This window comes from Sander vitreus, chromosome 5 (assembly GCF_031162955.1).
Source record: "Sander vitreus isolate 19-12246 chromosome 5, sanVit1, whole genome shotgun sequence".
In the NCBI taxonomy this organism is placed as follows: Eukaryota; Metazoa; Chordata; class Actinopteri; order Perciformes; family Percidae; genus Sander; species Sander vitreus.
Window position 1 is genome coordinate 18,008,617 of NC_135859.1, and position 24,451 is coordinate 18,033,067.

General features: G+C 40.7%; 1 protein-coding gene across 3 annotated transcripts in view; it reads left to right on the forward strand.

Annotated features, from left to right (window-relative positions):
• The window catches only part of vps13a (vacuolar protein sorting 13 homolog A), a 47,238-nt gene that overhangs the window by 8,529 nt on the left and 14,258 nt on the right, over positions 1 to 24,451 (forward strand). For 2 of the 3 annotated variants that reach the window (XM_078250826.1, XM_078250829.1), the window contains exons 15-55: positions 450 to 582; positions 712 to 806; positions 959 to 1,101; positions 1,438 to 1,639; positions 1,724 to 1,838; positions 2,851 to 2,987; positions 3,118 to 3,250; positions 3,614 to 3,731; positions 3,871 to 4,015; positions 4,226 to 4,334; positions 4,502 to 4,662; positions 4,810 to 4,966; positions 5,109 to 5,188; positions 5,329 to 5,388; positions 6,363 to 6,555; positions 6,685 to 6,801; positions 7,104 to 7,207; positions 7,489 to 7,656; positions 9,159 to 9,466; positions 9,618 to 9,765; positions 11,493 to 11,664; positions 11,852 to 11,976; positions 12,140 to 12,309; positions 12,713 to 12,969; positions 13,256 to 13,440; positions 13,561 to 13,704; positions 14,320 to 14,529; positions 14,755 to 14,898; positions 15,211 to 15,312; positions 15,426 to 15,578; positions 15,660 to 15,918; positions 16,279 to 16,439; positions 16,771 to 16,874; positions 17,963 to 18,275; positions 18,828 to 18,964; positions 20,041 to 20,335; positions 21,237 to 21,341; positions 21,534 to 21,680; positions 22,065 to 22,196; positions 22,406 to 22,539; positions 23,060 to 23,128. In XM_078250826.1, the coding sequence (XP_078106952.1) occupies positions 450 to 582; positions 712 to 806; positions 959 to 1,101; positions 1,438 to 1,639; positions 1,724 to 1,838; positions 2,851 to 2,987; positions 3,118 to 3,250; positions 3,614 to 3,731; positions 3,871 to 4,015; positions 4,226 to 4,334; positions 4,502 to 4,662; positions 4,810 to 4,966; positions 5,109 to 5,188; positions 5,329 to 5,388; positions 6,363 to 6,555; positions 6,685 to 6,801; positions 7,104 to 7,207; positions 7,489 to 7,656; positions 9,159 to 9,466; positions 9,618 to 9,765; positions 11,493 to 11,664; positions 11,852 to 11,976; positions 12,140 to 12,309; positions 12,713 to 12,969; positions 13,256 to 13,440; positions 13,561 to 13,704; positions 14,320 to 14,529; positions 14,755 to 14,898; positions 15,211 to 15,312; positions 15,426 to 15,578; positions 15,660 to 15,918; positions 16,279 to 16,439; positions 16,771 to 16,874; positions 17,963 to 18,275; positions 18,828 to 18,964; positions 20,041 to 20,335; positions 21,237 to 21,341; positions 21,534 to 21,680; positions 22,065 to 22,196; positions 22,406 to 22,539; positions 23,060 to 23,128 (6,344 nt within the window). The remainder of the gene's footprint in view (positions 1 to 449; positions 583 to 711; positions 807 to 958; positions 1,102 to 1,437; positions 1,640 to 1,723; positions 1,839 to 2,850; positions 2,988 to 3,117; positions 3,251 to 3,613; positions 3,732 to 3,870; positions 4,016 to 4,225; positions 4,335 to 4,501; positions 4,663 to 4,809; positions 4,967 to 5,108; positions 5,189 to 5,328; positions 5,389 to 6,362; positions 6,556 to 6,684; positions 6,802 to 7,103; positions 7,208 to 7,488; positions 7,657 to 9,158; positions 9,467 to 9,617; positions 9,766 to 11,492; positions 11,665 to 11,851; positions 11,977 to 12,139; positions 12,310 to 12,712; positions 12,970 to 13,255; positions 13,441 to 13,560; positions 13,705 to 14,319; positions 14,530 to 14,754; positions 14,899 to 15,210; positions 15,313 to 15,425; positions 15,579 to 15,659; positions 15,919 to 16,278; positions 16,440 to 16,770; positions 16,875 to 17,962; positions 18,276 to 18,827; positions 18,965 to 20,040; positions 20,336 to 21,236; positions 21,342 to 21,533; positions 21,681 to 22,064; positions 22,197 to 22,405; positions 22,540 to 23,059; positions 23,129 to 24,451) is intronic. The other variant, XM_078250827.1, reaches the window with a different exon arrangement.

A 24,451-nucleotide genomic window follows, 5' to 3' on the forward strand; every position in this document is an offset into this window, starting at 1 on the left:
GTTGCATCCAGTGGTTGAGGTTTTGGGTGAAATGTCTTACACTATGACGCAGCTGTAATTCTTACATAATCTTGGCTTTCCTGCACAGCACTTTGCTATAGACTGCAATTCTACAACAGAATATTTCTCATACAATTTATTGCAAATAAATATGAGTGCCCAGCAAAATAATATTTTGTTTTGGATTGATTTCATGTGACACATAATGCATTGAATATGTGTGTCTAATTTATCTCTGTACTGACACAAACTCAATAGAGAAAATGAACCAGAGAAATGGTTTAAGCTTAGCCTTAATAGGCAACTGCCAACACAGGGAAAACATTCTCTATACAAGTTGTTGAGATGTTTTGAATCAGTCTTGGTGTCAGGGTAAGATGTCACATTTCTCATTTGTTTGAAAATTGTAAAAACAAAAAAAACTCAACTGTCTTTTTTTACTTCCCCAGGTAAGCAAGGCAGGCCTACGCATTTACCGTCCAGGGCTTAAGATGGAGGAAGAGGAGTCTCAGGGTTGGTTGGGCTGGATGTGGAATTGGGGAGGAGAGGCCAGTACAGGAACAAAAGAGGTCAAGACTGGAGGTAGGATGTAGAAAACGGACAAGGATATAAAAAAGTGCTCCAGTGTATTTTTGTAGTAACATTTTATGGTGTTAGCTAATGCTTTTCTTACTCCTCATATTCCATTTATTCCCTCTTGCCCTGCCTCAGGTTTTGATGAGCTCTTAACCCCCGCTGAAAAAGCCAAACTCTACACTGCCATTGGATACAGTGAAACCGCTGCTAATCCCAACCTGCCAAAGAAGGTGAGTCCCCCCCGACATCCACCTGTCAATTAATAATAGACTTCCGTTTGGCTGTCCATTCCACTTAAACAACATTACTAAGATCAAAATGCAAAAGCTGTGTCAAATACTTTGATTATGTACTATTGTACTATGTTGTCATTTCTTCATAGTTTGAGGACATGAAGGTCAATTTCCACATGGAAAAGCTGTCTGTGTCCATCAAAGACAACAAGGACAAAAATGAGATCATCAGGCTGACTGTGGGAGAGCTCAAGTCCACACTCACACAGAGATCAGGAGCACAAGCCATCAAGTTTGTCATAACATCTTGGTTTTTTTTAGGGGGGGGGGGGGTGTCCTCCATGGCTTTTTGATAGTAGCCTATATTTGATAAGATATCAAGTGCAAATACCAGCTTTTTTCTTTTTTTGATTTTGTTTAATTTGAAAAAAAAAAGAATCTACTTTTGGTCAATTAAAAAAAACAACATTCATAAACACCAAATCCCTGTAGGAGATTTTGTAGCTGGCTTTGTAGGTCATCCCTTTTGCTCCCAATACTTACACATACAGTATATATACAGTATATCTCATCCTTAGGATCCTGGCATGGGTGGCACTGACATTTAGTTTATTTTTCTCTTTTTCAGAATCACAGCCCAGCTTAGTTTGTTTGAAGTGACTGGTCTGGCCAGTAACCGGCCTGCACCAACCCTCCTGTCATCAAGGAAGGCGGCCACAGGAGCAGGGACCCCACTGCTTTGCATCCAGTTTGAGACCAATCCGCTGGATGAAAGTGCAAACCAACGGCTTCATGTGGAATCACAACCCTTGGAAATCATCTATGATGCTGTGAGTGATGTCTGTGTGCAATCTATGAGCATGAATAAAACATGAAAGGGGTGTATATCAAATGTATTATTTTTTTCTGTGTAGATAACGGTGAACAGCATGGCAACGTTCTTCATGCCTCCTGACGACCTGGAGTTGGATGAGCTCACCAATGCAACCCTAATGAAACTAGAGCAGTTCAGAGACCGCACAGCCACCGGTCAGTTGCACTTACATGTACAACATCTACTGTATACTGGGGTTAAATCCAAGCCTGGTGTCAACTCTCTGATGGGGAAATGTTTTCATTCCTCAGTCCTTGTTTTTACTGGGTCATTTTCATTTTCCCATGTGCTTACGCGCAGCCTGCACGTCTCAGCCTCTGAGTCAGTTGGATTGGGGTGTTCCTGTTTATTTTCTTAAGACTGATTGTTTCCTGAGTTTGTTTGCTTGGGTACATTCATCAAGGCTCTATGATATTGATAATATCATACTGCAATTTAGGGATGACAGTGTTTCCCATAGGTTTACTGCTTAACCCTGGCCAATGGGGGGGGGGGGGATGTTATTAACTGAATATTCTCTGGTCCAGCTCAGCTAAAAACACAACACCGAATCCGTTGGCACATTAGCGTGTTCACTACTGAGCCTGTTTGTAACCGGTAGGCTACTGACAACGCTATCTTCACTTCACCTGTTCAACTGACTTTAACAGCTATGCTAACACACTCGACTGTCCTGCTGTTACAGACGTGAACTAACCACTGACAGTTGCCTTGTTCATAGACTCACAGCAATGCGACACTGCAAAATGGATATAGGGGAAACACAATAGATATTTGGCATTATTTTATGGCTTAAAAAAAAAATCCTAGCCTGGAAGCCTGCAGGCCTGTACAATTATACGAGAAAACACTGGATGAAAAACTTTTTCAATGTTTCAGTGTTCACTGGACCCACATCTGAAATAAAATGAGCAAATTACTGAATTACGTGTATGTATTCAATCCTTATTTTTACAGTCTATGATTCAGTCCAACTAAATTCAGCCAATAACTAAATCAGTATTATAGATCTGATATGATCATAATCTGCATATTGCAAACATGATGTTGAGCGTAGTGCTTGATGTTGAACTTTATCAAGGATTGTCTCTATCATCGTCGTCATTAATGGAAAAAAAAGAAGAAATCTTGTTATGTCAAATAAGTTAATGAGATTTTTTTTTTTAGGTCTGATGTATGTGATCGAAACACAGAAAGTTCTCGACCTGAAGGTGAACCTGATGGCCTCCTATGTCATCATTCCACAGACTGGCTTTTACAACGGCACTCAGAATATCCTACTGTTGGATCTTGGACATTTCAAGGTCAGAGATGGCAAAGCTTGACACTGGGCTGAAACTCCAACCCACACAAAATTGTGTTGTTTTTCAAAGGCTTAATTTGAAGGCTTTAGAGTAATAAAGTTTGACCATTTTAATTTTGATGTCTTTTCAGATGTCCAGTAAAAGCAAGAAGCATCTGCCTCAGCTGTCGGCGTGCTCCAGCAACATTGAAGACATCATGTCCAGAGCATATGACAGCTTTGACATACAGCTTAGCAGCCTGCAGTTCCTTTATAGCAAACCAGGTACACTCACAGGAGCATGGCCTTTCACGTTTGAAAGGGTTTTTTGAGTTGTATGTTTGAGAGTTTATTCAAGATACTGTTTAAAAGTCATGAAGCTCAGACTTTTTAGATATTAATACATTTTACAGTATTTCACAATTTATACATAGAATACCGTATTCGCTGTAGTCAGTGGTTAACTCTTGGAGCCCTGCCAAGAAAGTAATGAATATGATGTGAAGATGTTTGGTGTTGAGGGATCATACATACATACATACATAAATACATGGGGAAAAAAGAATGGGAAAAGGAAATTCATAAATGCTTAAAAAAAAAAATTTTGTGTGGAGAAAAAAAGAAATGTAAATATTTTCTGTGTTAAAGATGGCGACTGGAAAATGGCCCGTAAGCAGAGACAGTCACCACTCCACATTCTAGAGCCAGTGGATCTAAAAGTGGTTTTCTGCAGGGCGATGGTCATCAAAGACTCCCGCATGGCAAAGTGAGTTTAGTAGTTTTATTTCCATACACACACCTATTTTGTTTCCCATGCTGTAAAGATTGAAGATGCTAGGCACACTAAAGTTAAAGGCCATACGTTTGCGTGTGTATCTTTGTTTCCATGTTTGCATGTGTTCCAGGTATAAAATGTCTGGAGAGCTCCCTCGGCTGTCTCTTCGTATTTCTGATGTTAAATTTCGAAATGTTCTGGAGCTGGTAGAAAGTATCCCACTGCCTGAAACCAAACCTGCTGCACACGGCACTGCTTCATCCTCCACACCAAAGGTAAGAACAGGCGGATGGTCCCTTTTCACATTGTGTGTGGATCAGATAAATTACCTAGAGGAAATAAAACAAAATGGAGAAATAAAACAATATGGGTATCAATTGATATATTGAATACAGTGTACTTTAATAATAACAGATTTGAATCAATTCAGTGTGTTAATGTTTTTTTCTGGTATGGCTAATGTTTTGGTGTTATTTTCTCTTCAGCCAAAGTCGTTCACCCCACAGCTCACTCCCAGAAAACCTCTGAACTTAGCTGACCAGCGCTCCTCTCTCATGTTCGAGTCATGTGAGACCATCAGTATCACCTCATTGGGTAAGACCCGCTGCACATTCTATAGCTATATCCTCCTTGCTCTGCACCCCTCACACAGCCGTACATGCATAATTATCGCACTACATACCTTGTAATGCCGTGTATGTGTACCTACAGTATAACAGATGGGTGCTTGTGTGTGTGTTTTTGGTTTTGTCACCCCTCAGGGTCAGAGGAAGATTTGTTCTACGATGCTCCCAGTTCTCCTGTCGGTGATCGGCCATTCTTTCCAGATAATCCCATGCCGCTGCGCTATGCAAACAAAATGAAAAGTTCAGAAGCTCAGAAGAACATGACTGACCTCATCATGAAGTTTGAAATCAGTGAGGTACAAAGAGGTCTTGTTGAACTAGGTGGCAAACATAGTCTGTGACGCCGTTTTAATTCTCTAATTGTCTTTTGCCATTATTCTAATCTGTTTTTTTCTTTGTCCCTCTACATGTTCTCTTCCTCTATGCACTCTTTGTTCATCTAGTTTTCTGTTCAGTTGTGTCGTCTGTCTGGGGATCAGGAGGTCACAGTGCTCCACTTGGACATAGAGGGTCTGGGCACTGAACTGAAACTACGCACCTTTGACATGACGTCTAACACCTACCTACGAGAGATCTGCCTCAAGTGCCCTGAATACGTGGGTCAGTAGATGCTTGCAGGACTGTATGTTATCTAAGACAGTTCAGGAGACATTCTTCATAATTTAATTTTGGCTAACATTTGGTGATTAAAAACATTCTAATAAGCATTTGTGTTTTTTAAATTTGTTTCCTCCTTGTGTAGATTCTGAAGAGAAGCAGGTTCAGCTGATCACTACTCTAGACAACACAGAGGTTGATCTGCTCACCCTGGACTATATTAAAGTACGTGTGATATAGGTTAAAACATACCACTTTCAGATCCATTTGTTTACAGTAGTTCAACAAATTGTCAGTATCCTGAATGATTATTTTCCAAATGGAGGTACATGGCTTTCTCACTGAGGATTGTATGTCTTTTCTAGGCTGATAAGACTGGTCCTGAGTTCAAGTCTCAACACAACAATACAGAGCAGCTCATCAAGGTGAGGGAAATGTCAATTTACTAGTAATTAATATGTAGATGGACACATACTGTACATACTTTGTTTCAGGATACAGAAGCATGTAGAATACAATTGTCATGGAGGCAGACTCCAACTTTATATTCCAGTGAACATAAACAGATGGAGCAGCATATATAGATGGAAGTGAGTGTATAATAATAATAAAAAAATAATATAAAGATGTTACGTCAGTATTACCGTACAGTTTTACAGGATCCCACTTTAGAAAAAAACAATATCTTAGTCAGACTTATCGTCTACCTTTGTGTAATCCCAGAACCTGTCCCAAAGGGTCTCCCCTTCCTCCCCAGTTATCACTTAGCTGCTCAGCCTACTTTCATAACATGCAGTTTCAGTCATTGCACTGACCCGTTCTTTCACCTGTGTGGCTTTGGATGTCTTCCAGTGTCTCAGAATAATTCAGGCTGTTAATGTACCCACGAAAATTACAGAGAACTAACACTTGGATATGTTTGGTTTTTTAGATGTATCCCCCCAGTAAACATAGCTCTGGACTTGAAGGGATTTCTAAGCCAAACCAATTGTTTAACATATTTAAAATCTGAGTTCAGAGGGGTTCGACCAAAGCTCATTCCCAAATACACTGAAAGAAAGTTCCAGTTTCACTTTTACATTTCCAACATAAGTCATCATTCACAGTTTCATTCTATACAGTCTAGATGGTGTGTAATAATATCTGTGTAATATCTTGTATTGTCTAAGCTTAACCCTTGCAGCTTCTATGTTGTTATTTCTGCTGTTTTGGAATAAATTTATAGCATGCTAATGGAGCTTATTCAATACTTGAAGATGATGCAAAGTACATATTTAAAATCAAACTTATCTTTATGTTCTTGACAGTATAAAATCAAGTAAGTAGAAGAACAAAATATGCAGACATGCCATTTTATTGTTCTTCTCCACTAATATTTTGACATTGCATTCCCCATCAGGTGACCTTCTCATCACTGGATGTCCATCTCCATACAGAGGCTCTGCTCAACACCATGAACTTCCTCAACAACCTCCTTCCTCCATCCACTAAGAAGGAGGGAGGGCAGGAGGAGCTCCCCACTATTCCTGAAGAGGACGAGGCAGAGAGGGAGGGAGAGAAGAAGGAGGAAGCTACTGTAACCAGGAAAAAAAGTAACTGGTCCTAATAAACCACTCAATTCACTCAATTTCACATTCCAAAGCCATCATTCTCCTGTGGTCGTCTTCACTATATGTCTTTTATTACTCACCTTTTCTTTCACGTCACCTTTTTCCTCACAGGTACAAAGAGATCAAAGTTTGCAGATGTGGTGAATCTACATATTAGAGCTGATCTCCGCTGTCTGAAGGTTTTCATTCGAGGACAGAAAGCCAGCATCTCTGAGATTAGGATCGAAGGTATGGAAGGGTTGTGACATCTCCTGCTCTATGACCCAGAAGATGTAAATTCAGTCCCTCTCCATTGCATTTTTGTGGATATTGCTTGTGTTGTCAGTGTTTCATCAATCCTAAATGGTGTTGCATGTCCACTGTGTCCCACTGGTAGCCCCAGCAACAAACTTGTTGCCACCTAAAGTTCTTAATTTTTCTTATGATTCAACCTTTCTGATTTGGTCCTCTATGCATTGCATGCAAATAAGCCATTAGCTGGGATATGCAAACAAATGCTTTCTCACCGTCTCACTTTCTCAACCATTCAGGTCTGGTTTCTGAGGTTCTGATGAGGAAAAAGGAGATGGAGGTTCAGGCCCACCTGAAGAACATTGTGATCCTAGACTGCGACAAAGATGCGTTTTACAAGAAGGTACAATCAGCAAGTGGTCTTCTTTGACTCTATGCTAATCTATCTTGTAGCAATGCGCTTAATGTACCCTTAACTTGTCTCTTTGTTCTATAATAATCAGATTCTATGTCTTAAGACTGTATTCATACTTTGTCTCTTCCTCAGCTTTTAACTACCAGTACTTGTGTTTCTGGCTTCATAAGTGTTGACTAGTAAGCATACGTTGCTCTGGATAAGAGTAGTAGCTGACTGATTATGCAGATGTGCTCTTTAATTCTTATTGTCTCTCATTTATTTCTTAGGCTGTGTCAATAGCAGATAAGGAAGTGTTTGCCTTCCGCATGGTAAACTATACAGACGCAACAGAAGGAGACGCCTATCTGGACATGTCCCAAGTTGACACTTCTGTCACACTGACTGTGGGATGCATCCAGGTCATCTTCCTCAACAAGTTTGTCTCCTCCATACTGGTGAGAATCACATATCCTTGTCACAATCCAAGACTTCTCACAGTTAGCAGGGCTCCAGACTAACTTTTTGCCTTGGTTGCACTGGTGCACCTAACTTTTTTTATTTAGGTGCACCAGCACAAAATGTAGGTGCACCCACATTTTTCCTTGCGTCGCCGTTAACGCTGAATGGCGATACACAATATATAGTTCTGTATTTTTTTACAAAGTGGGCTAAATGTTCAGTTTTAAGTCAAAGCCACTTTTCACAAGCTCTTTTATTAAAACAGATTGTGATTCAAATAAAATGCAAAGACATGGTTTCCTTTACCAGTTTGAAAATATACAACTGCAACACATGTAAATGAAAGTTATCTGAAATAAATAGCCTAGGATATATAAAATATCTGTCTGTCTGTGTCTCTCTCTCTCTCTCTCTCTCTCTCTCTCTCTCTCTCTCTCTCTCTCTGAGAAAGCTCCTTCACTTGTTTTCAACAACAATAACAGGCTGATTAAAAGAGAGAGATGACGCCCGGGTTCTACTCCGACCTGCGTCCCTTTGCTGCATGTCATTCCCCCCTTCTCTCTCCCCTTTCATGTCTTCAGCTGTCCTATCAAAATAAAGGCCGAAATCTTAAAAAACAAAAAAACAAACAAACAGACAAACAGAAAGACAGAGGGAGAGAGGGGGAGTGCGATGGACTGAAGTGTATGTTACTCACAGAGTGACAGCTGACTCATTATGCACTTTGGCGGGTCAGCGGCGTTACACACGTCTTGTGTAGGCTATGAAATGTCTGTATCGTCACTGCGCTGCATTTTTATGAACTATGATATTCTGGCGGGTCACATCTCTCACCCAGGTCCAGCAGGCTCCGTCTCACACGCTATTAGCCTACTCAACGAACTGAAGTTAGTTGCATTTAATAACTTCTAATGTGTTTTTCGCCGTGGCGGCCGCAATAACAGAGAGTTACCAGCGGAAACACTGGTACCAATACAGGTTTCCCTCTCATACTTAACAATATACAGTCAGCATGTGGACCGGCGGCGCTGTGTCTCTCCATGTTGCAGGTGAGCCGTGTGTGCGTGAATGGGGGCGGGGCTGCACGGAGGAGAGATCCAAAAACAGGCACGGCTTTACAGAAGGAATGGGTCATGTAACGCAACATTAAACCATATCGATATAAATGACATTGCTTCGTTCGTGGAGAGGCAGCGGATGCGAGGACGTTAGGTGCACCGGTGCGACCTAGGAAAAATCTTAGTCGCACCCTTACAAATTTTGGTCGCACTCTAGAGCCCTGGTTAGTCTTGTCCCATTAGCATTTCATTTATATGTATCTTTTATAAGGTAATAATTAAAAATGGTATGAAGTACTTACTAACTTACTTAAAACTGTTCTTTTCTCATGATATACTTGAACATTTTTCATTGTACCTAATTTTCTTCTGCATTCCAAGCCAAACTCCTTTTAATTTCTCTCCTATATTTTGTTGGTTTCCATTCTTTCTTCCCCCAGGCATTTATCAATAACTTCCAGGAGGCTAAAGAGGCCCTGGCTGAGGTGACAGTCCATGCTGCAGAAAAGGCAGCGTCGGGTGTGAAGGAGCTGGCCGAGCGGAGCACTCGAATCGCTCTGAACGTCCACTTCAATGCACCTGTCATCTTCCTACCCCAGTCCTCCTCTTCCTCCAATGTCATTGTAGCTGACCTTGGTCTGCTGTCTGTCAAGAACCGATTTTCCAAGCAGCCCTTTAAAAGTGATGCTAAGATCCCGCCTGTTGTGGATGTAATGACTGTGAAACTGACTGACCTCAAGATGTACAGGTCAGACACCAGCCGTATTTAGGGTTAAATGTTTACTTGCGGAAAGTATGATTATTTGCAGAGCAGTAAAAAATGTGATTGATAGAATCACAATAATCGCATAGTCTCTGGATAACTTCTCTCGTTACTTGTGTGTTGTTGATGTTTCCAGGACCACATACAAAGATGAAGGTTTTCATGGAGAGACCCAGCTGTTGATGCCGGTCAGCCTGGACTTGGAAATCAAGAGAAATCTTTCATCCAACTGGTACCACAGCATACCTGACATAGAGATCACTGCTCATCTTAAGCCCATGAGTGTAAGTAATGCTGTATGGTAACATAAGAATAATTTAAAATAAATTTGTATAGACAGATAAAATGTTTATTTGTATCTGGACATATTATGTGATTACATCTCTTTTTTGTTTTGTTGGTAGTTTGTTAAATGACTCCTATTGGATTAATAATTAAATAGGCCTACAATTAAAGGGGTGATAGAATGATTATATAGGGTATTTCACACTGTTCCTTAAGGTCTCCTAATAGGGTATGTAACATTGGTTGGGCTGAAAATGGCCCGGGTGCTGTTCTATTTGCCCTAATGCAACCCTGTGAAATAGCCTAGAATGAAAAAAGAGGTTTTCTCCCTTATATGGTATGGTCATGAATATTTAGATGAGCTGTGCGCTGATTGGTTGGTTTACAACGAGCGAAGCGCACGCACGCACACACACACACACACACACACACACACACAGCCCCTCCCCTCCCCTCTGTACACACCGTCTCCATGTCCCCCCCCGCCACACACACACACACACACACACACACACACACAGATGTGTCCCGAAATCAATGCAGTTGTCCCGAATCCAGGAAATATGAGGCTTTCTTTAAAAAAAAAAAACTGTTTTAGTTGTGAGAAACTTTCAATGTGCCAGACCGACAGTAAAACCCTAACACAAGCTCCTTACACTGTGGCCGTTTTTGAAATCGCCTAATGCATACTGCAGATGACTTCCACAGTCTGACTTGACAGCCGGCCGGTGCCCGCCTGGTTCGCTGGCTTGCCGACCGGCCTGTCCATCTTCAAAGACCCCACTGTGAGCTACTGCAGTACAAATGAAATTCGAATGATATTATAGAGGAAGACTGACAGCTCTAATATACATAATATAATTTATTTACAAGACTGTCAAAGAGAGACGGGTATCTTTCTGCCCTGTCAGTCGCTGCTCTCCCTCCCCTCTGCCTGCTCCCTGGCCAGTGTGTGCGAGTGTCAGCCCGGTCAGCGAGCTTACGCCCACAATCTCTTGTGGAGCATTATAATTTCGAAAAACCACAGGTTCCAGTTAATCTTATAATGGATATGTGTGTTGAGTTATTTAAACAAACGATCGGGGAAATAAACGCCTCTTGTCCGCGAGTCTCCTGATAGAGCTCCAGCCAGCTCACAGCGGGGTCTGTGAAGATGGACAGACCGACCGGCATGCCAGCGAACCCGGCAGGCAGCCGCCGGCTGTCACGTCAGACTGTGGAGCTTCTGAACTCCGACATAGTCGGACCAAATTTGCAATTAGCCATTGCCATCAAGTTTAGTAAAACGGCCCATATTTGAGCTCTACATTGTTGATTTCTCGCATAAAAAAAGTCTCAGAAGTGATGAAATAGCAGACGAACAATGTATAACGTTTCTGAGATCTGCGCGACCTGTATTCAGAAAATGTATGTAAATTTTGGGGCATGACAAAGGTACAGACTAGAGGCAAATAAGGTACAGCCACCGAGTTGACGTAAACTTTTAGCTTTGTTGAGATTTGCCCATTTTCAGCTGCAGTTTCAAATTGTGAGATTTGCATAGGAAAGGGATGTCAATGGGACTTTGAGGATCTGTGTATGCCTATTTTACCCACCGAACTGTCATTATTCAATTATGACAAGGTAAACTCAGTTTTGCATTCTATCACCCATTTAAGGTAGAGGCTTATGGTAAAAATCGAAATCAAAAACCGTTATAATCAAATCCTGTGTCTGTTCCCAACAGCTGATCTTCAGCCAGGACGACATGACCGTGGTCTTGAGGACTCTGAGTGAGAATCTGTCTGAGAAGTCTGATGCTGTTCCACCTCCAGCCTCTCCGATCACCACTAATCACTTCTCTGACTCTGTATCCAACAAAGAGTCCCAGAGCTCTGGAACCACTGGACCAGCCAGCAGTAATGCTCTTTGGTTATGCTTGTTTGTGTTCATGTGTGTGTATAGTGGTTCTAAAATTAGATATAAGACATTAAAGCTTACAAAATCTGAAAATACATTTTCTTCAAATGGAAATATTTTAAACCATTGTAACCGAAATGTAATGAACCTTTTTTAACATATGGTTTGTGCTGTGTAACTTTGTAGGTAACACAGTAGTGACAGCTGCTGTTGTGGAGCCCCAGAAAAGCAGCAAGCTGAAGAGCACACTCAAAGTTGACTTCAAGTTTGACTCAATGACACTGGTCTTGTATAGCCCTAATGGGAATGAGGTAACACACACACACACACACACACACACACACACACACACACACACACACACACACTAGGCTACACTCAAGTAATATGTAAAATTAGGCCTGTCCATCATCATTTTACAAGAATTGCATGGCTACTCGCACAGTCTTACACACTGTATATGTCATTATCTAGATACAGCTGTTGGATTCACACGATGAGCAGCTAAAGTTGGCAGAGTTTACTCTGGGCACCATCTCCACCTCCATCCACATGTTCTCCGACAGCTCCATGAAGGCCTCAGTCCAACTGGCTGCCTGCCTTCTAGATGACAAGAGACCCAGAATCAAGATGGTCACCCCGAGGTACTGCGGACACACACAGACACATGCACGTGCACATAGTTAGCAGTATAGATACACACCTCACTTAACACTTTTACACACATTGAGACGTACATGTTCTATGCACATCCAGACAGGTATGTCTTGCCGATCAAATGTTTTGTTAAAATTCTACCAACATTATGCATATTGCTAGCATAAATTACAATATATCTGATTGATAAGATATTTTTGTTGTCTGTCCTCAGTTTGTGCTGTTGAAGCGTTTGTAAACAGTGTGAGTGTGATCTTACTGACAGATGTAGAAAACTGGTAAAGGTAGATTATTAAAAAAAATAGAATGAGCTGGTCCAGCCTGTAACATAAAATTCCTGTGTCTAACAATATAATAAGGGGCAAAAAATGTTTTGTATATCTTCTCCAGGATGATTGCAATGCGTCCTGGTGCAGAACAGAACATGATGGTGGAGGTGAACTACCGTCAGGGCCGTGATGGAACCACTTTGGACACAGTGGTGCAGGATGTTTACCTGTGTGCCAGCATGGAGTTCCTTCTCACGGTGGCAGATGTCTTTCTCAAGGCCACCCAGCAGGGTTTTGCTCAAGTGCCACAACCCAAGATCAGTACTGGAGCGGGAGAGAAAAAGAATATTAACTCCTCTGTCACATCTAAAGAGTCTAGTGAGTTAACCATATCAGTTTTGATTTAGTCGAAAGTGATTTTTGATTCTGCAAAATAAATATATATGCAAGTTCTTTTAATCAGGCACAATCAAGTGGAGAGCATGTGGAAGAATTTATTTTTTGGATCTTTTTTGTGTTTCTGTGGTAACATAATGGGTCATAAATTGTGCGTTATAACTGTAAGTAGAGTTAAAGAAGAATTTAATTCATCAGACCTAATTTGTACCCTATGGCCTTACGACCTGACCTGATGTTTTCCTCTGATGCTCTCTGCTGCTGTCAGCTGTAGCTCCAGCCGTGGTGTCTAAGACAGAGATGAATGTTCAGGTGCGTAACCCGGAGATTGTGTTTGTGGCTGACCTGACACGTGCTGACGCCCCGGCCCTGGTGATGACCACAGAGTGTGAACTAGTGATGAAAAGTGATGCAGAGGGATCATTGATGACTGCTGTTATCAAAGACCTCAAGGTTTGTATTGTCATTGCAATGTAACCCTGCAAAATCTGATTATCAAAAGATTTAAAAAGTTATCTTTTATACAAAAGTAACCAATATATAAAAGTGTTTTTTGTTATGGTTGTTCTTTAGGTGATGGCGTGTCCCTTCTTGAAAGAGAAGAGGAGAAACAATGTGACCACAGTTCTGCAGCCATGTCAGGTGTTCTTCCGGAGTACTCAGTCCCCAACCTCCCCCCAGGCTATGGAGGTCTCCATCAATGCTCTCACATTGAAGGTAGTTATTATATTATTATCATTACACATTCTGAATCCAGGAATGAAATCAGTGAAATAATTTAGTTGTTCTATGTAGACTTGGAGGATAATAAATGCCTTGTTAACAAATAAATTGCTTCTTTTTTTTTAACATCTTGAACCGACCGTAGTGTCTTGTAGTACCATCCTTAATGGGGGATCCAACTTGTCTCTTTTTTAACTCACTGCCTAATATGCATCCATTTCATTAAAAGAGACATACAGTCAGCCAGTTGGTTACAGTCTGGTTACACTATCTTACATATACAGAAAATGATGATCATGACACACTTCAAGTGTCCCTCTCATGTAGTAGTTTTCTCACAGGTCAGTGTTGGTTTATAAGAAGCATAGAGCTTTTCAGAGTGGCATGTTTTCTAATAATTGTCAGAGCTAGGCAACACATATCATCTTAACTCATATACAGTAGGTTTGTATCAGCCTCCGTCGATGGAAATTGTGGCATCAAGTGAAAGCAAATGTTGAAGCAAAGAAAGTTCACCATTTGTAAGATTAGAAACATTAAAATGTAGCTTTGAACTATGAAATTGGTATAAAACAGTTGTATATCTCTGCTATCTGACTCTCTGCCCAGGTATCTCCGATCATCATCAAAACAGTGATGACCATCCAGTCTGCACTGACTCCCACAGCGGAGACCCCTGAGGAGCTGGATAGTCCTGTTCCTGTGGACCTGTGGCGGAAGCGGCCCTGGAAGGAGCTTAAACTCTGGTTCCTAGAAGAGGAGGGGGATGAAGATACAGCGTCACTGGCTCCACTGATACCACAGGGAGAGTCATTACAGGTATTTGGCTGCATTGTGACTCAACTGATAATCCTGTGTTGTGGATTGTATGCTATATAGTCAGTTAGGATTTTTTTGCAGTTTGTATTTATTAATTTGGTCACATTTATAGCACAAACCCTTGATCTATTTTGCAATGGTATTTTATTCTATACAGATAAAAGGTATTCCAGTTTGATGCATAAGAAGAGGTTGTGTCATTTCATTGGCTATCCATCTCTGCAGGTGGCCATCAAATCGATCTGTCTGACTCTGGAGGCTGGAGTGGGACACCACACTATCCCCATGCTTCTGGCCAAGTCCTCCTTCCAGGGAGATGTCACAAACTGGTCCACACTTATTAACTTACACAGCGAGCTCAATCTGGAGGTAACACACACACACACACACACACACACACACACACACACAATCTTTATTTCCTAAACTTTATCCTAGGACCTTATCCTAATTCTAACATTAACATTTCACTGTAAAAAAGCCCTAAAATAATGTTTGACTCTTGCAGTTGTTTTCTGTGTTTTTGATATTGTTTAGTCCATTTAACTTATACTTTCCATAAACCTATTGATGGTAATTTACCACAATATTTCAAACATATTCCAGCTTGTTATAGTCAGAACTCGTGGCTGTAAAGGTTACTAAAGTGTTCTTGTGTTTTGTTTTGTGTTTTATCTTTAGGTTCACTATTACAATGAGGTGATGGGAGTGTGGGAACCACTGCTAGAGCCCTTAGAAGATGAGACAAGAGATGGTTTCAAATCATGGAGACTGAAACTGAAGGTACTGATATACACACACACACACACACACACACACACACACACACACATACACTATGCCCAGTGTATGTACATGCACACAGTGTTTTTAACGTTTCACTATCCTATAACCAGATGAAGAAGAAGCCAGTGAAGTACACAGGTTTGTCAGATGAAGTGGATTGCAATGTCCCAGACTATAAGACAGCCATCGTCATCAGCAGTGAAGACCAGCTCAACATCACCCTCTCCAAGTGTGGTCTGGCCATGCTGAGTAACCTGGGCACGGTAAGAGAAGGGCTGTACTGATTTGATTAGGAAGTCTTAAGGATAGGCATCTATAGTGTTCCTGTTCTTGCCTTTCCCCAGGCATTTGCAGAGGCTGCAAAACAGACAGCTGACTCCTTCCAAAAGGATGAAGCTCCGTTTGTAGTAAAAAACCGCCTGGGTCTGCCAGTGTCCGTCCACCACAGTGCAATGTTTTGTCCAATCGGCCAGCAGAGCACCAACGGCATGGTGAAGCTGCAGCATGGGGAAACCCTGGAGATGAACTATTCCACCACAACTGACTCCGACCAGTTCTCAGCCATGATCTCCTTGAGTGAAAAGGACTACTACATACAGCCTAGTAAGTTAAATGAACCTGTGTACACAATTATACTGTGTATGCACATGCAGTCAACTTGACTTCCAATTAAGGTAAAGCACAACTCAACATGTAAATGATAAAAGGATATTTCATTTCTTAAATGATGACCTAATTGTTGGTGTATGCTTTTAATATAATAATAATAATAATAATAATAATAATAATAATATGCTTTTAAAAAAAAGGTAATTATCTTCTCTGATGAATGTTGTCATCCATCCCCTCTCCCTCCCCTGTATTTCTTGTTGTTTTTGTTCATCAAACTAATGTGACAAATGTCAAAATAAAATACTTAGCCAAACGCATACAAACTTCTCTTATTTCTTCTGCCCCCTCCAGCTCCCATGGGCCACACCTCAGCCAGTGTGATCCCCCTGATCAAGGTGGGCAGGGGAATGTACAGTGTAATGCACAAAGACTCAGGAGTCACTCGTTTCTTGGTCTGTCAGATTTACTCTGTGGAGGGCAGCAAGTACATCAAGATCCGCTCTCCTTTCCAGGTACTACACTGATTATCTTAGACATGTTTACTCATTTTTAAACATATGTTTATCTTATCTGTGAAAAATATGTCATGGTGTGTTATGATAATATAAAGTACACCTTACCTTCAATAAACATTGATCTGCTACTGGATCTTTTGCAAACTTCATTTTATAATGGCATATCAAGTTCATAATTTAATTATTTTCAATATAAATGAAAATGCAGTCCCAGCACAGGTAGAACTTTATGTATTGAAATAGAATAGCACTAGAGATCAAACTGGAATACAAAAAAAAATAAAAAATAAACTTGATTGATCTTGATTGTCTCTCTCCTTTTATGCAGATCATCAATCATTTCTCAATCCCATTCAAAGTTTTTGAAGGAGCAACATGTCTGGGTACAGCTCTCCCTACTGAAGAGTTCTGTGTGCCTCTGGACTCCTATAGGTGAGGGCAAACACATTAACAAGCCTGCACATCTACACTTACATTTTCATACTGTCTCTTTTTTGTCTCCCTTTTCCTCTGTCTCTCTTAATCTCACTTTCATTGATACCTCTTTCACACCAATAACCAGGGTCCTACCAGGGTTATCTGACCCATGTTCAGCCCTTTTTTTGTCAATTCAAATCAAACCAGTCAACACATGTTTATCCCTGGTTATGATAATTTAGATGCAACCTGAGTATACAAATTACCTTACGCACTAGAAATGGGCAGGGGCTGTAAAGATCATATTCAGTGAACAGCTAATGTCACATACTCCAGTCCAGCTGTACACCACCAGAACTGATGTTTAGTTCTTGAATTACTCATTGTACAGTACGCTTTCGATTACGTTCTAAAGAACAAATGAATAACCAACAAACATACATTTTGTTGAGACTGACGATCATGTAGTTTCATTTTCCTCTTCTTCATTTCATTCATTGCAGGTTCATCAGTAAACAAGGAAGTAGGCTACTCTATCGATTTACGACCATTTTAGGAGGAAGGGAGAGCATTTGTCTCTTTAATAATATTAAAAGTAAAGATAGGCTTAGCTGTGCTATGAATGAAATAATTTAATAAAACCTATTTGCATATGTTTATGTTCTAACGCTGGGTTTCACAGGCAGCTTTTTTTCGAACTGCAACTCCGCTACCGTTCTCCAACGTTGACTTGGGCAGAGCAGTGGACGTCCGGGCACTTTCGCCACTGTCAGCGGTCTTCCCTCATACCGCTGTTCTCATAGGGAGTGAATTGAACTCTGCTGTTATTGAATCTGCCTGTGAAAACCCAGTGTAAAGCACAGTATGTTGTTGTTGGTTTTTTAAAGTGTGCGCAGTCTGTGACACCCCCCCCCACCCTTGCCCCCCTCCTTTATCAAACAAATGACATAATTTGTCCCGCCCTGGGTGTGAAGCCAAGTCGATCAACGTGGGTTAACCCTTTCAAACACAAAGTCAACCCTGGGTCAGCCCTCAGTGTGAAAGGGCTATAAAGGGGTACATACTACTTTATCCACATCTGCTCTCTGCTGCCCCCCCTTTAGGTCTGAGCTGAGCCTACGGCCGATAACCGAGAATGACGCTGACGACCAGGGTGAGCAGTTTGAGTGCTCAGAAGGTTTCAGCTACGAAGACGTCAGCAACCAGCAGCCTGAGACATGCCTCAAGCAGACCTGCCATCGCCGTGGAGATCAGGGTGGTGTGCTGATGGTCAACATGGTGCCAGTAAAAGATGCTGTGACATTCAAACATACGGGTGGTGTTGGGGAGAACTTTGATGTGCCCTTTGTGCTTCACCTGTGGCCTTCCATGCTGCTACGCAACCTGCTGCCTTACCCCATCTCTTACAAACTAAAGGTATGATGTGTCATATTGACAGGACAGCATTCATGTTAGCTTATTGTTTATCTTTTGGGTTATATTTTTAAGACCACAGCTTGTGAATTTGGGTTCTATTTTTTTTCCACCACAGCTTGTGAATGTGTTGCTTTCTATGAGATAAATATCAGATCACCGATGTTTAAGCCTTAAGTCTCTGCTTGCAACTGTATTGCTGCCTGGAAGATAGATACCTAAAAATACAAAAAATATGCTATGCTTAAGAAAATTGTCAGTATGTGTACACAGTTTGAAGGGAAGATGTGCAAATTCACCGTCATGGTCCCTGTAATACAAAGGGTGTGCATGATTTTACATGATTAATATTAAGTACAGTAAATATTACTCTTCCTGGATTTCTCACCATACCAACGTGGTACAAGCTCTAAATTGAGTGAGGGAATTGCTTTGTTCTGTTTTTTACAGAATGTTATCAGATTTAATGCTGTGCTTTTTTGGCCAAAAACATAAAATCTGATACTTAAGAATCACAGCTGAACTCAATGTCCCTCTCTGCCTGCTACTCAACAGGACAGTGGAGTTTCTGCCCCTGAGGCCACTCTGAACCCAGGCCACTCTGCTCAGCTTCACACTGCAGTCATCAACCAATCAAGTCTCCATCTTTGCCTACTGAACTACTTTGATCAGAACTGGTCTGCTAAGTACAGGTTTGACTTCAGTTTCATTCATTGTTGATGTTTTAATTTCCCATTGTTATTGTGTTCTTGTTGTCTACATATTTTGAGCATATTGGTCATAACTCAAGGTAATTATGTGTAACGTAGGGCCACAGTTCCCAGATACTATGTTTTTAAGCCTACAACACAGGAACTGAGATATATATATATATTAGGGGTGGTACGGTTCACAAAATCCACGGTTCGATTCGTATCACGGTTTTAGGGTCACGGTTTTAGGTTCTGTACGGTTCTTGTTATTTTTTCTTTTAATCTTTAACACTCCAGAAATATACTATAGCATATGCTATATAGCTAAAATTAGCATATTGAATTCATGTTGCACAATACATGCATACAGTGGCAGTTCTATCTATTGTTTTATTTCCGCTGTCATCATAGCTAACATGAAATCCAAAATGTTCCCACACACCAGACTATATACGACGCTGGCGCATCCTCCAACTCCGGGCAGCCTTCCTTATCTCTCCCACTTGACATTTCTGAATGTGACGTGACCTGCAGCACGCCACACTCCACTTGAGGAGCAGTCGGCTCGGCGCCTCTCAAAATCTGACGAAAATCTTTTAAACTGACTTTTGTCTATCAAAAAAACGTCAGAAGAAGACAGATTCAGCAACTGTATGGCCTATTTCTCGCTTAAAATGTTTTCAGGAACACTTTTTGGTGAACTATTTTCGTAAAATACGAGATTGTATTCAGAACGAGACGCCATTAGAGTCTGTTTTGAAATTCGGGAGCAGCAAGAACCACGTGAGGCGTTCGTCCAATCAGCTGCCATGTGTTGCATTCGTCACGGTCATCCCCCTTGTCGTTTCCAGTAAGTGTTTTAACATAGGTGTCGAAAGTGGGCACTACGGCAGTAAGTGGTTAGTGCACATTAACAGTGTACTGACGAACCGTGCGACACACACACGCTCCGAATCGGATGTTTTTTCATGAACTGTACCACCCCTAATATATATATATATATATATATATATATATATATATATATATATATATCACATTTCTCATAAGAATAAACAAATCATCCTGTCATACAGTCTCCACAGTGACCAGGAAGAGATCACCTTCATAGTGTTCCAGTCTCTACGAGAGAATGACGAAAACAATGGTGAAGGGACAGAGAGTAAGAGGGCTGAGTTGGATATAGCAGTGCATGTCAAATATGACCTGGGACAGATGGTGGTTGCTATCCACTCACCATATTGGATGTTGAACAAGACGGGCAGGTTGCTGCAGTACAAGGCTGATGATATCCACCGAAAACACCCCCTGGACTACGACATGCCCCTGCTCTTTTCCTTCAAGCCTCGTTACTTCCTGAAAAACAATAAGGTAAGAGTTAGAAAGAGTTAGTTGAAAGAACAAAGTTTATTTAATGTTTTCAATTTGATATCTCGGGAAAAAAAATGAAATGATTTGTATTATGCAGCTTTATGGTGAGAGCTTAATGCTAAAGTGTGAAGTGAATTAGTTAAAGAAATCCTATCATCTAACTATAAATCAACGAATCTCTGAGTGTGTGTGTGTCTCCCAGCAGGGCTGGGGATTTGCTACATCCCTAGAAGGCTCATTGTTTGCGGTTCACTGGCCAAAAAGTGGCCATCCGCCAAAAACTGATTGCAGTCTGCCCTACATGAAAATGATAAAATTAATCGTACACAAACACTTGGTAGATGAATGCCCGGACTCTCCAGCACATTGTTTTGTTGCTGGCAGTTGCATGCATTTCTATGGCCGTTCTGCACGCTGCTGAGCCGCGTTCCCTGCTTCACCCGCCCGGGCCACATCGCCTAAAACAGCCACGATATGTGACTGCTACACGGGAAAAAAAAGGGGACATGCCGAATCTCCAGATGAGCCGCAGCCAAACTGAGCCTGATTGAACCATGTTTTCCTATGAAGTAGAAGTACACAGGAAGTCAGTAGTAGACAGTTAAGTTGCATATTAAGTGCTTTGAGGTCCTTCTGTAAGTAGTAGAGTACAATGGTTTTGGAGGAAGCTGGAATCAGCCCGTTCCAACCAGCCATGTTTTGAAATGGCACTGCACTAGTTGTTATTAAACTAAGAAACTAATCATGGACAACCCTTAAAAAATACTGTAGCTTTGAGTCCAACTTAAAGTCAATGTTTCTTTTGCTTAGACTCTGGAACATTAAGATGATCCAAATATCCATATCCATAACCATTTGCTGTAATTTCTTAATGTATTTGAATGTGATGTTTATCCCTCAGGTCCGTCTTATGATCTCAGACAGTGAACTCTCTGACGATTTCTCCCTGGATACAGTTGGTAGCCATGGAGATGTCAAATGTAAAGGCCGATTCAAAGATTACTTGGTAAGATTCTCCCACAGAGTTTGATATATTCAGACAAACATTTATTCAGGCATACTGTCACATATGCTTTATTTAAAAAGCCAGATGTATTGACTGGAATTTTAAATGGCTTTTGTATGTAACTGGCAGGTTTTTGTTATTGATATATTAATCGTCATCTGTATTATTTGTGTGACGTCTGAATGACCCTAGGTTGGTGTGAAGATTGATGCGAGCAGTTTCAGTCTGACCCGCATCGTGACCTTCGTGCCGTTTTACATGCTGGTCAACAGAACCAAGCACAGCGTCTTCATATGTGAAGAGGGGCAGGACAACTGGACCGAGGCTAAGCCAGAACAGGTCAGAGCCAAACCCATTACTGTTTGCATATGTATTTTTTTGGAATGCTGCTGTTGAATTATAGCCAATAATATATAGCCAGTGAATTATAATGTACTTAAATGCTGTACACATTCACTATAATGGCAGCAACAAATGAATACCACAAAGTCATATAGTTTTCACTCTCACTAATATCAAATACAGTAATATTGTTTGTACTATTAATTCTTGACATGTTAAACATTTAAATTCTTTTAACTTTTAAAACAAACGTCTGGCTTAGGAAGATCCGTTACTTATAATAGATGTACAGGTTGGGTTTTTCAAACACTGAATGATTTACTGTGTAACATTTTCAGATGAATAGTGTTGTTTAACTTTTTTGTTTCATTCCACATATAGTCAGCCATTCCCTTCTGGCCTGAGAATGACACAAAGCGGCTAAGAATCAAAGTGCAGGGTTGCTTATTGCCTCCTCGGACTATTGACTTCACACGACCAGAAAACTGCCTATTGCTGCATCTGGACAACTCTGTAAGTAGACACAAAGATAAGTGTTGTCCCTTCATGTTAAGTCATTTATTACAAGATGCACTGTAGATGCACTTAATACTTTCGATCTGTGATAGTTGATGTTCAGGTATGTCTAGTTCTGATATCATTGGCTTCCAGAAAATGTAAGAAGCTCTTATACTTTATATACTACTATTATACTGTATGTAGACTGTTCTTTTTTCCTGCAGGTGGGTGGGATCACTGTAGATGTGAACTTGTCAGAGCACTCAGCCACAATCCGTTTCTCTGAGTATCACAACGGCGCAGCCCCTTTCCTCATTATCAACGGCACAAAAGACCAGACTCTGCAGTTCCATCAGAGGTGAGGGAATAGAAGGCCAGTTGGAAGAAAATAAATAATCGTGCAGTTTTGTGTTAACACTAAATACTTTAAGCAAGTATTTGCTGAGGATGGATTGGAAGTACATACTTCATTTTGATTAAGCAAAATTCAAGACTTAAACAAACCTTTGTAGAAAATTCTGTTTGCTTGGAACCTGTTATGTTCAATTAACAAGTTCATTACATTTCCTACTGCTATATTTCATTATATTTCATAGCTTTCATAGTGTTTTCTGTAAATGTGCTTTCAAAGTGCTCCAAGTTTCATTTGAATTATGTTGTCTTTTGATATTACTCACTTTGTAAACAGCAGGTTTTAATTCTACTAACAATTCTTTGCACAACATTCATATTTGCATTTCATTGATATGTATTTTGCATAATTGCTGAATGACGATACTCTTTTTGTCTTGCAGCAGCCTGAAACGGTTTAGTTAAAAGTAACAATGTTTTTTTTTCTGATACTAGCGATTTATCTTTTTGTGTTGTGGGTCTTGCAGCGCCCGGGCAGAATCCTCGTGGGTGGCTGACGAGCTACTCAACCTCTCCTTCTCAGTGGAGGAGGACAGGTAGAAAAATATAAAAAGAGGGAACTCTTCTGACACACTCTGAACTCAGAAAAAAATAGAGAATTAAGAATGGCTAAATATGAGTGGTTTCAGATAGCTATTGTAACGGCTCGCTTATGCTAAATGAGGGAGGGAGTAGGATGACACCAGGTTGAAGAATTAAGTATAGCATGAAAACGCTTCCAAATCAAGTAAGATCCAAATACTTTTTAATGCTTTATGGGGCAGCCAAGAGGGCGGAAACACATAAATGCTGCAGCACATAAATATGAGTTGTTGTAACATTATAGGGCTAATGTCACAGTCACTTTAATATGACATCACACTTGAGTGCAGAGTGTGGTCAGATCACGAGTGCAGGTAAAGATAAGTAGAAGAAGACTGCTTCAGCTCTGATTCTGGTTTGTCTGTGTAATCTGCTCCTCACCCTTACCAATGAGAAATAAATACCGTATCAGCCTTGTCAAAAATTATATCTTAAAGCTACATTGTGTAAGAATTTCTTCCATCTAGTGGTGAAATTGTATATGACAACCAACTGAATATTACTTTCTAGCCCTTCCCATTCCGAGCGCGTTTCAACTCCTACGGTGGCCGAACCCGAAATTAGCTCTTAGTATCGCCATCGTTTACACGCAGCTGTTCTAGCCACTCTAATTGGCCTTGTTGCTTTGCCTGTCGCGTTGTCATTTTAATTCTCTTTGTCGCTTCCCTGGCGAGTAATCTCCCCCTGGCATTCGTCACGGTGCCACTGCGCGAATGGTGGAGGTATGTCCCTCTTTGGCTAATGTATTTTAAACATGGAGGCGCTACATGGCTGCCGTCATTCGAGCGACTCGCTCGTATGTATTCTGAATGGCAGATTCTACGCTGACGAGAATACTTTGATTAGTTGGTGGAAGTAATTACACATGAATGAACACATATTTGTGAAAGAACAAAGGGTTTTTTGCTAAGAATCAACTCAAAAAAATTACACAATCTAGGTTTAAGACATTGTTGTGCAGTAATCGTACTTTGGAAATTTCTTGTACTTTTTTTTTTTTATTGATTTGCTAGAAATGTTTAAGGACCATTTGGGGGAGAGTGAAAGGAGCAGGTTAGACATCTAAACCCATTTACTCATGTATTACCATGTTTCTCTGATCTCTTATCAAGTTTTAAATCATCTTTACTTAGCATTAGCTCTGAATGCTGTTGAATGGATGGGATTCTGCCAGTGGAATCACACCTCCTGCTTCTTCCAGTAGTTCTGCTTGCTAGTATTCTGTTATTTTCCATCTCTATCTGTAAATGAATGCTTATTTTGTTTTCTTATGTCTG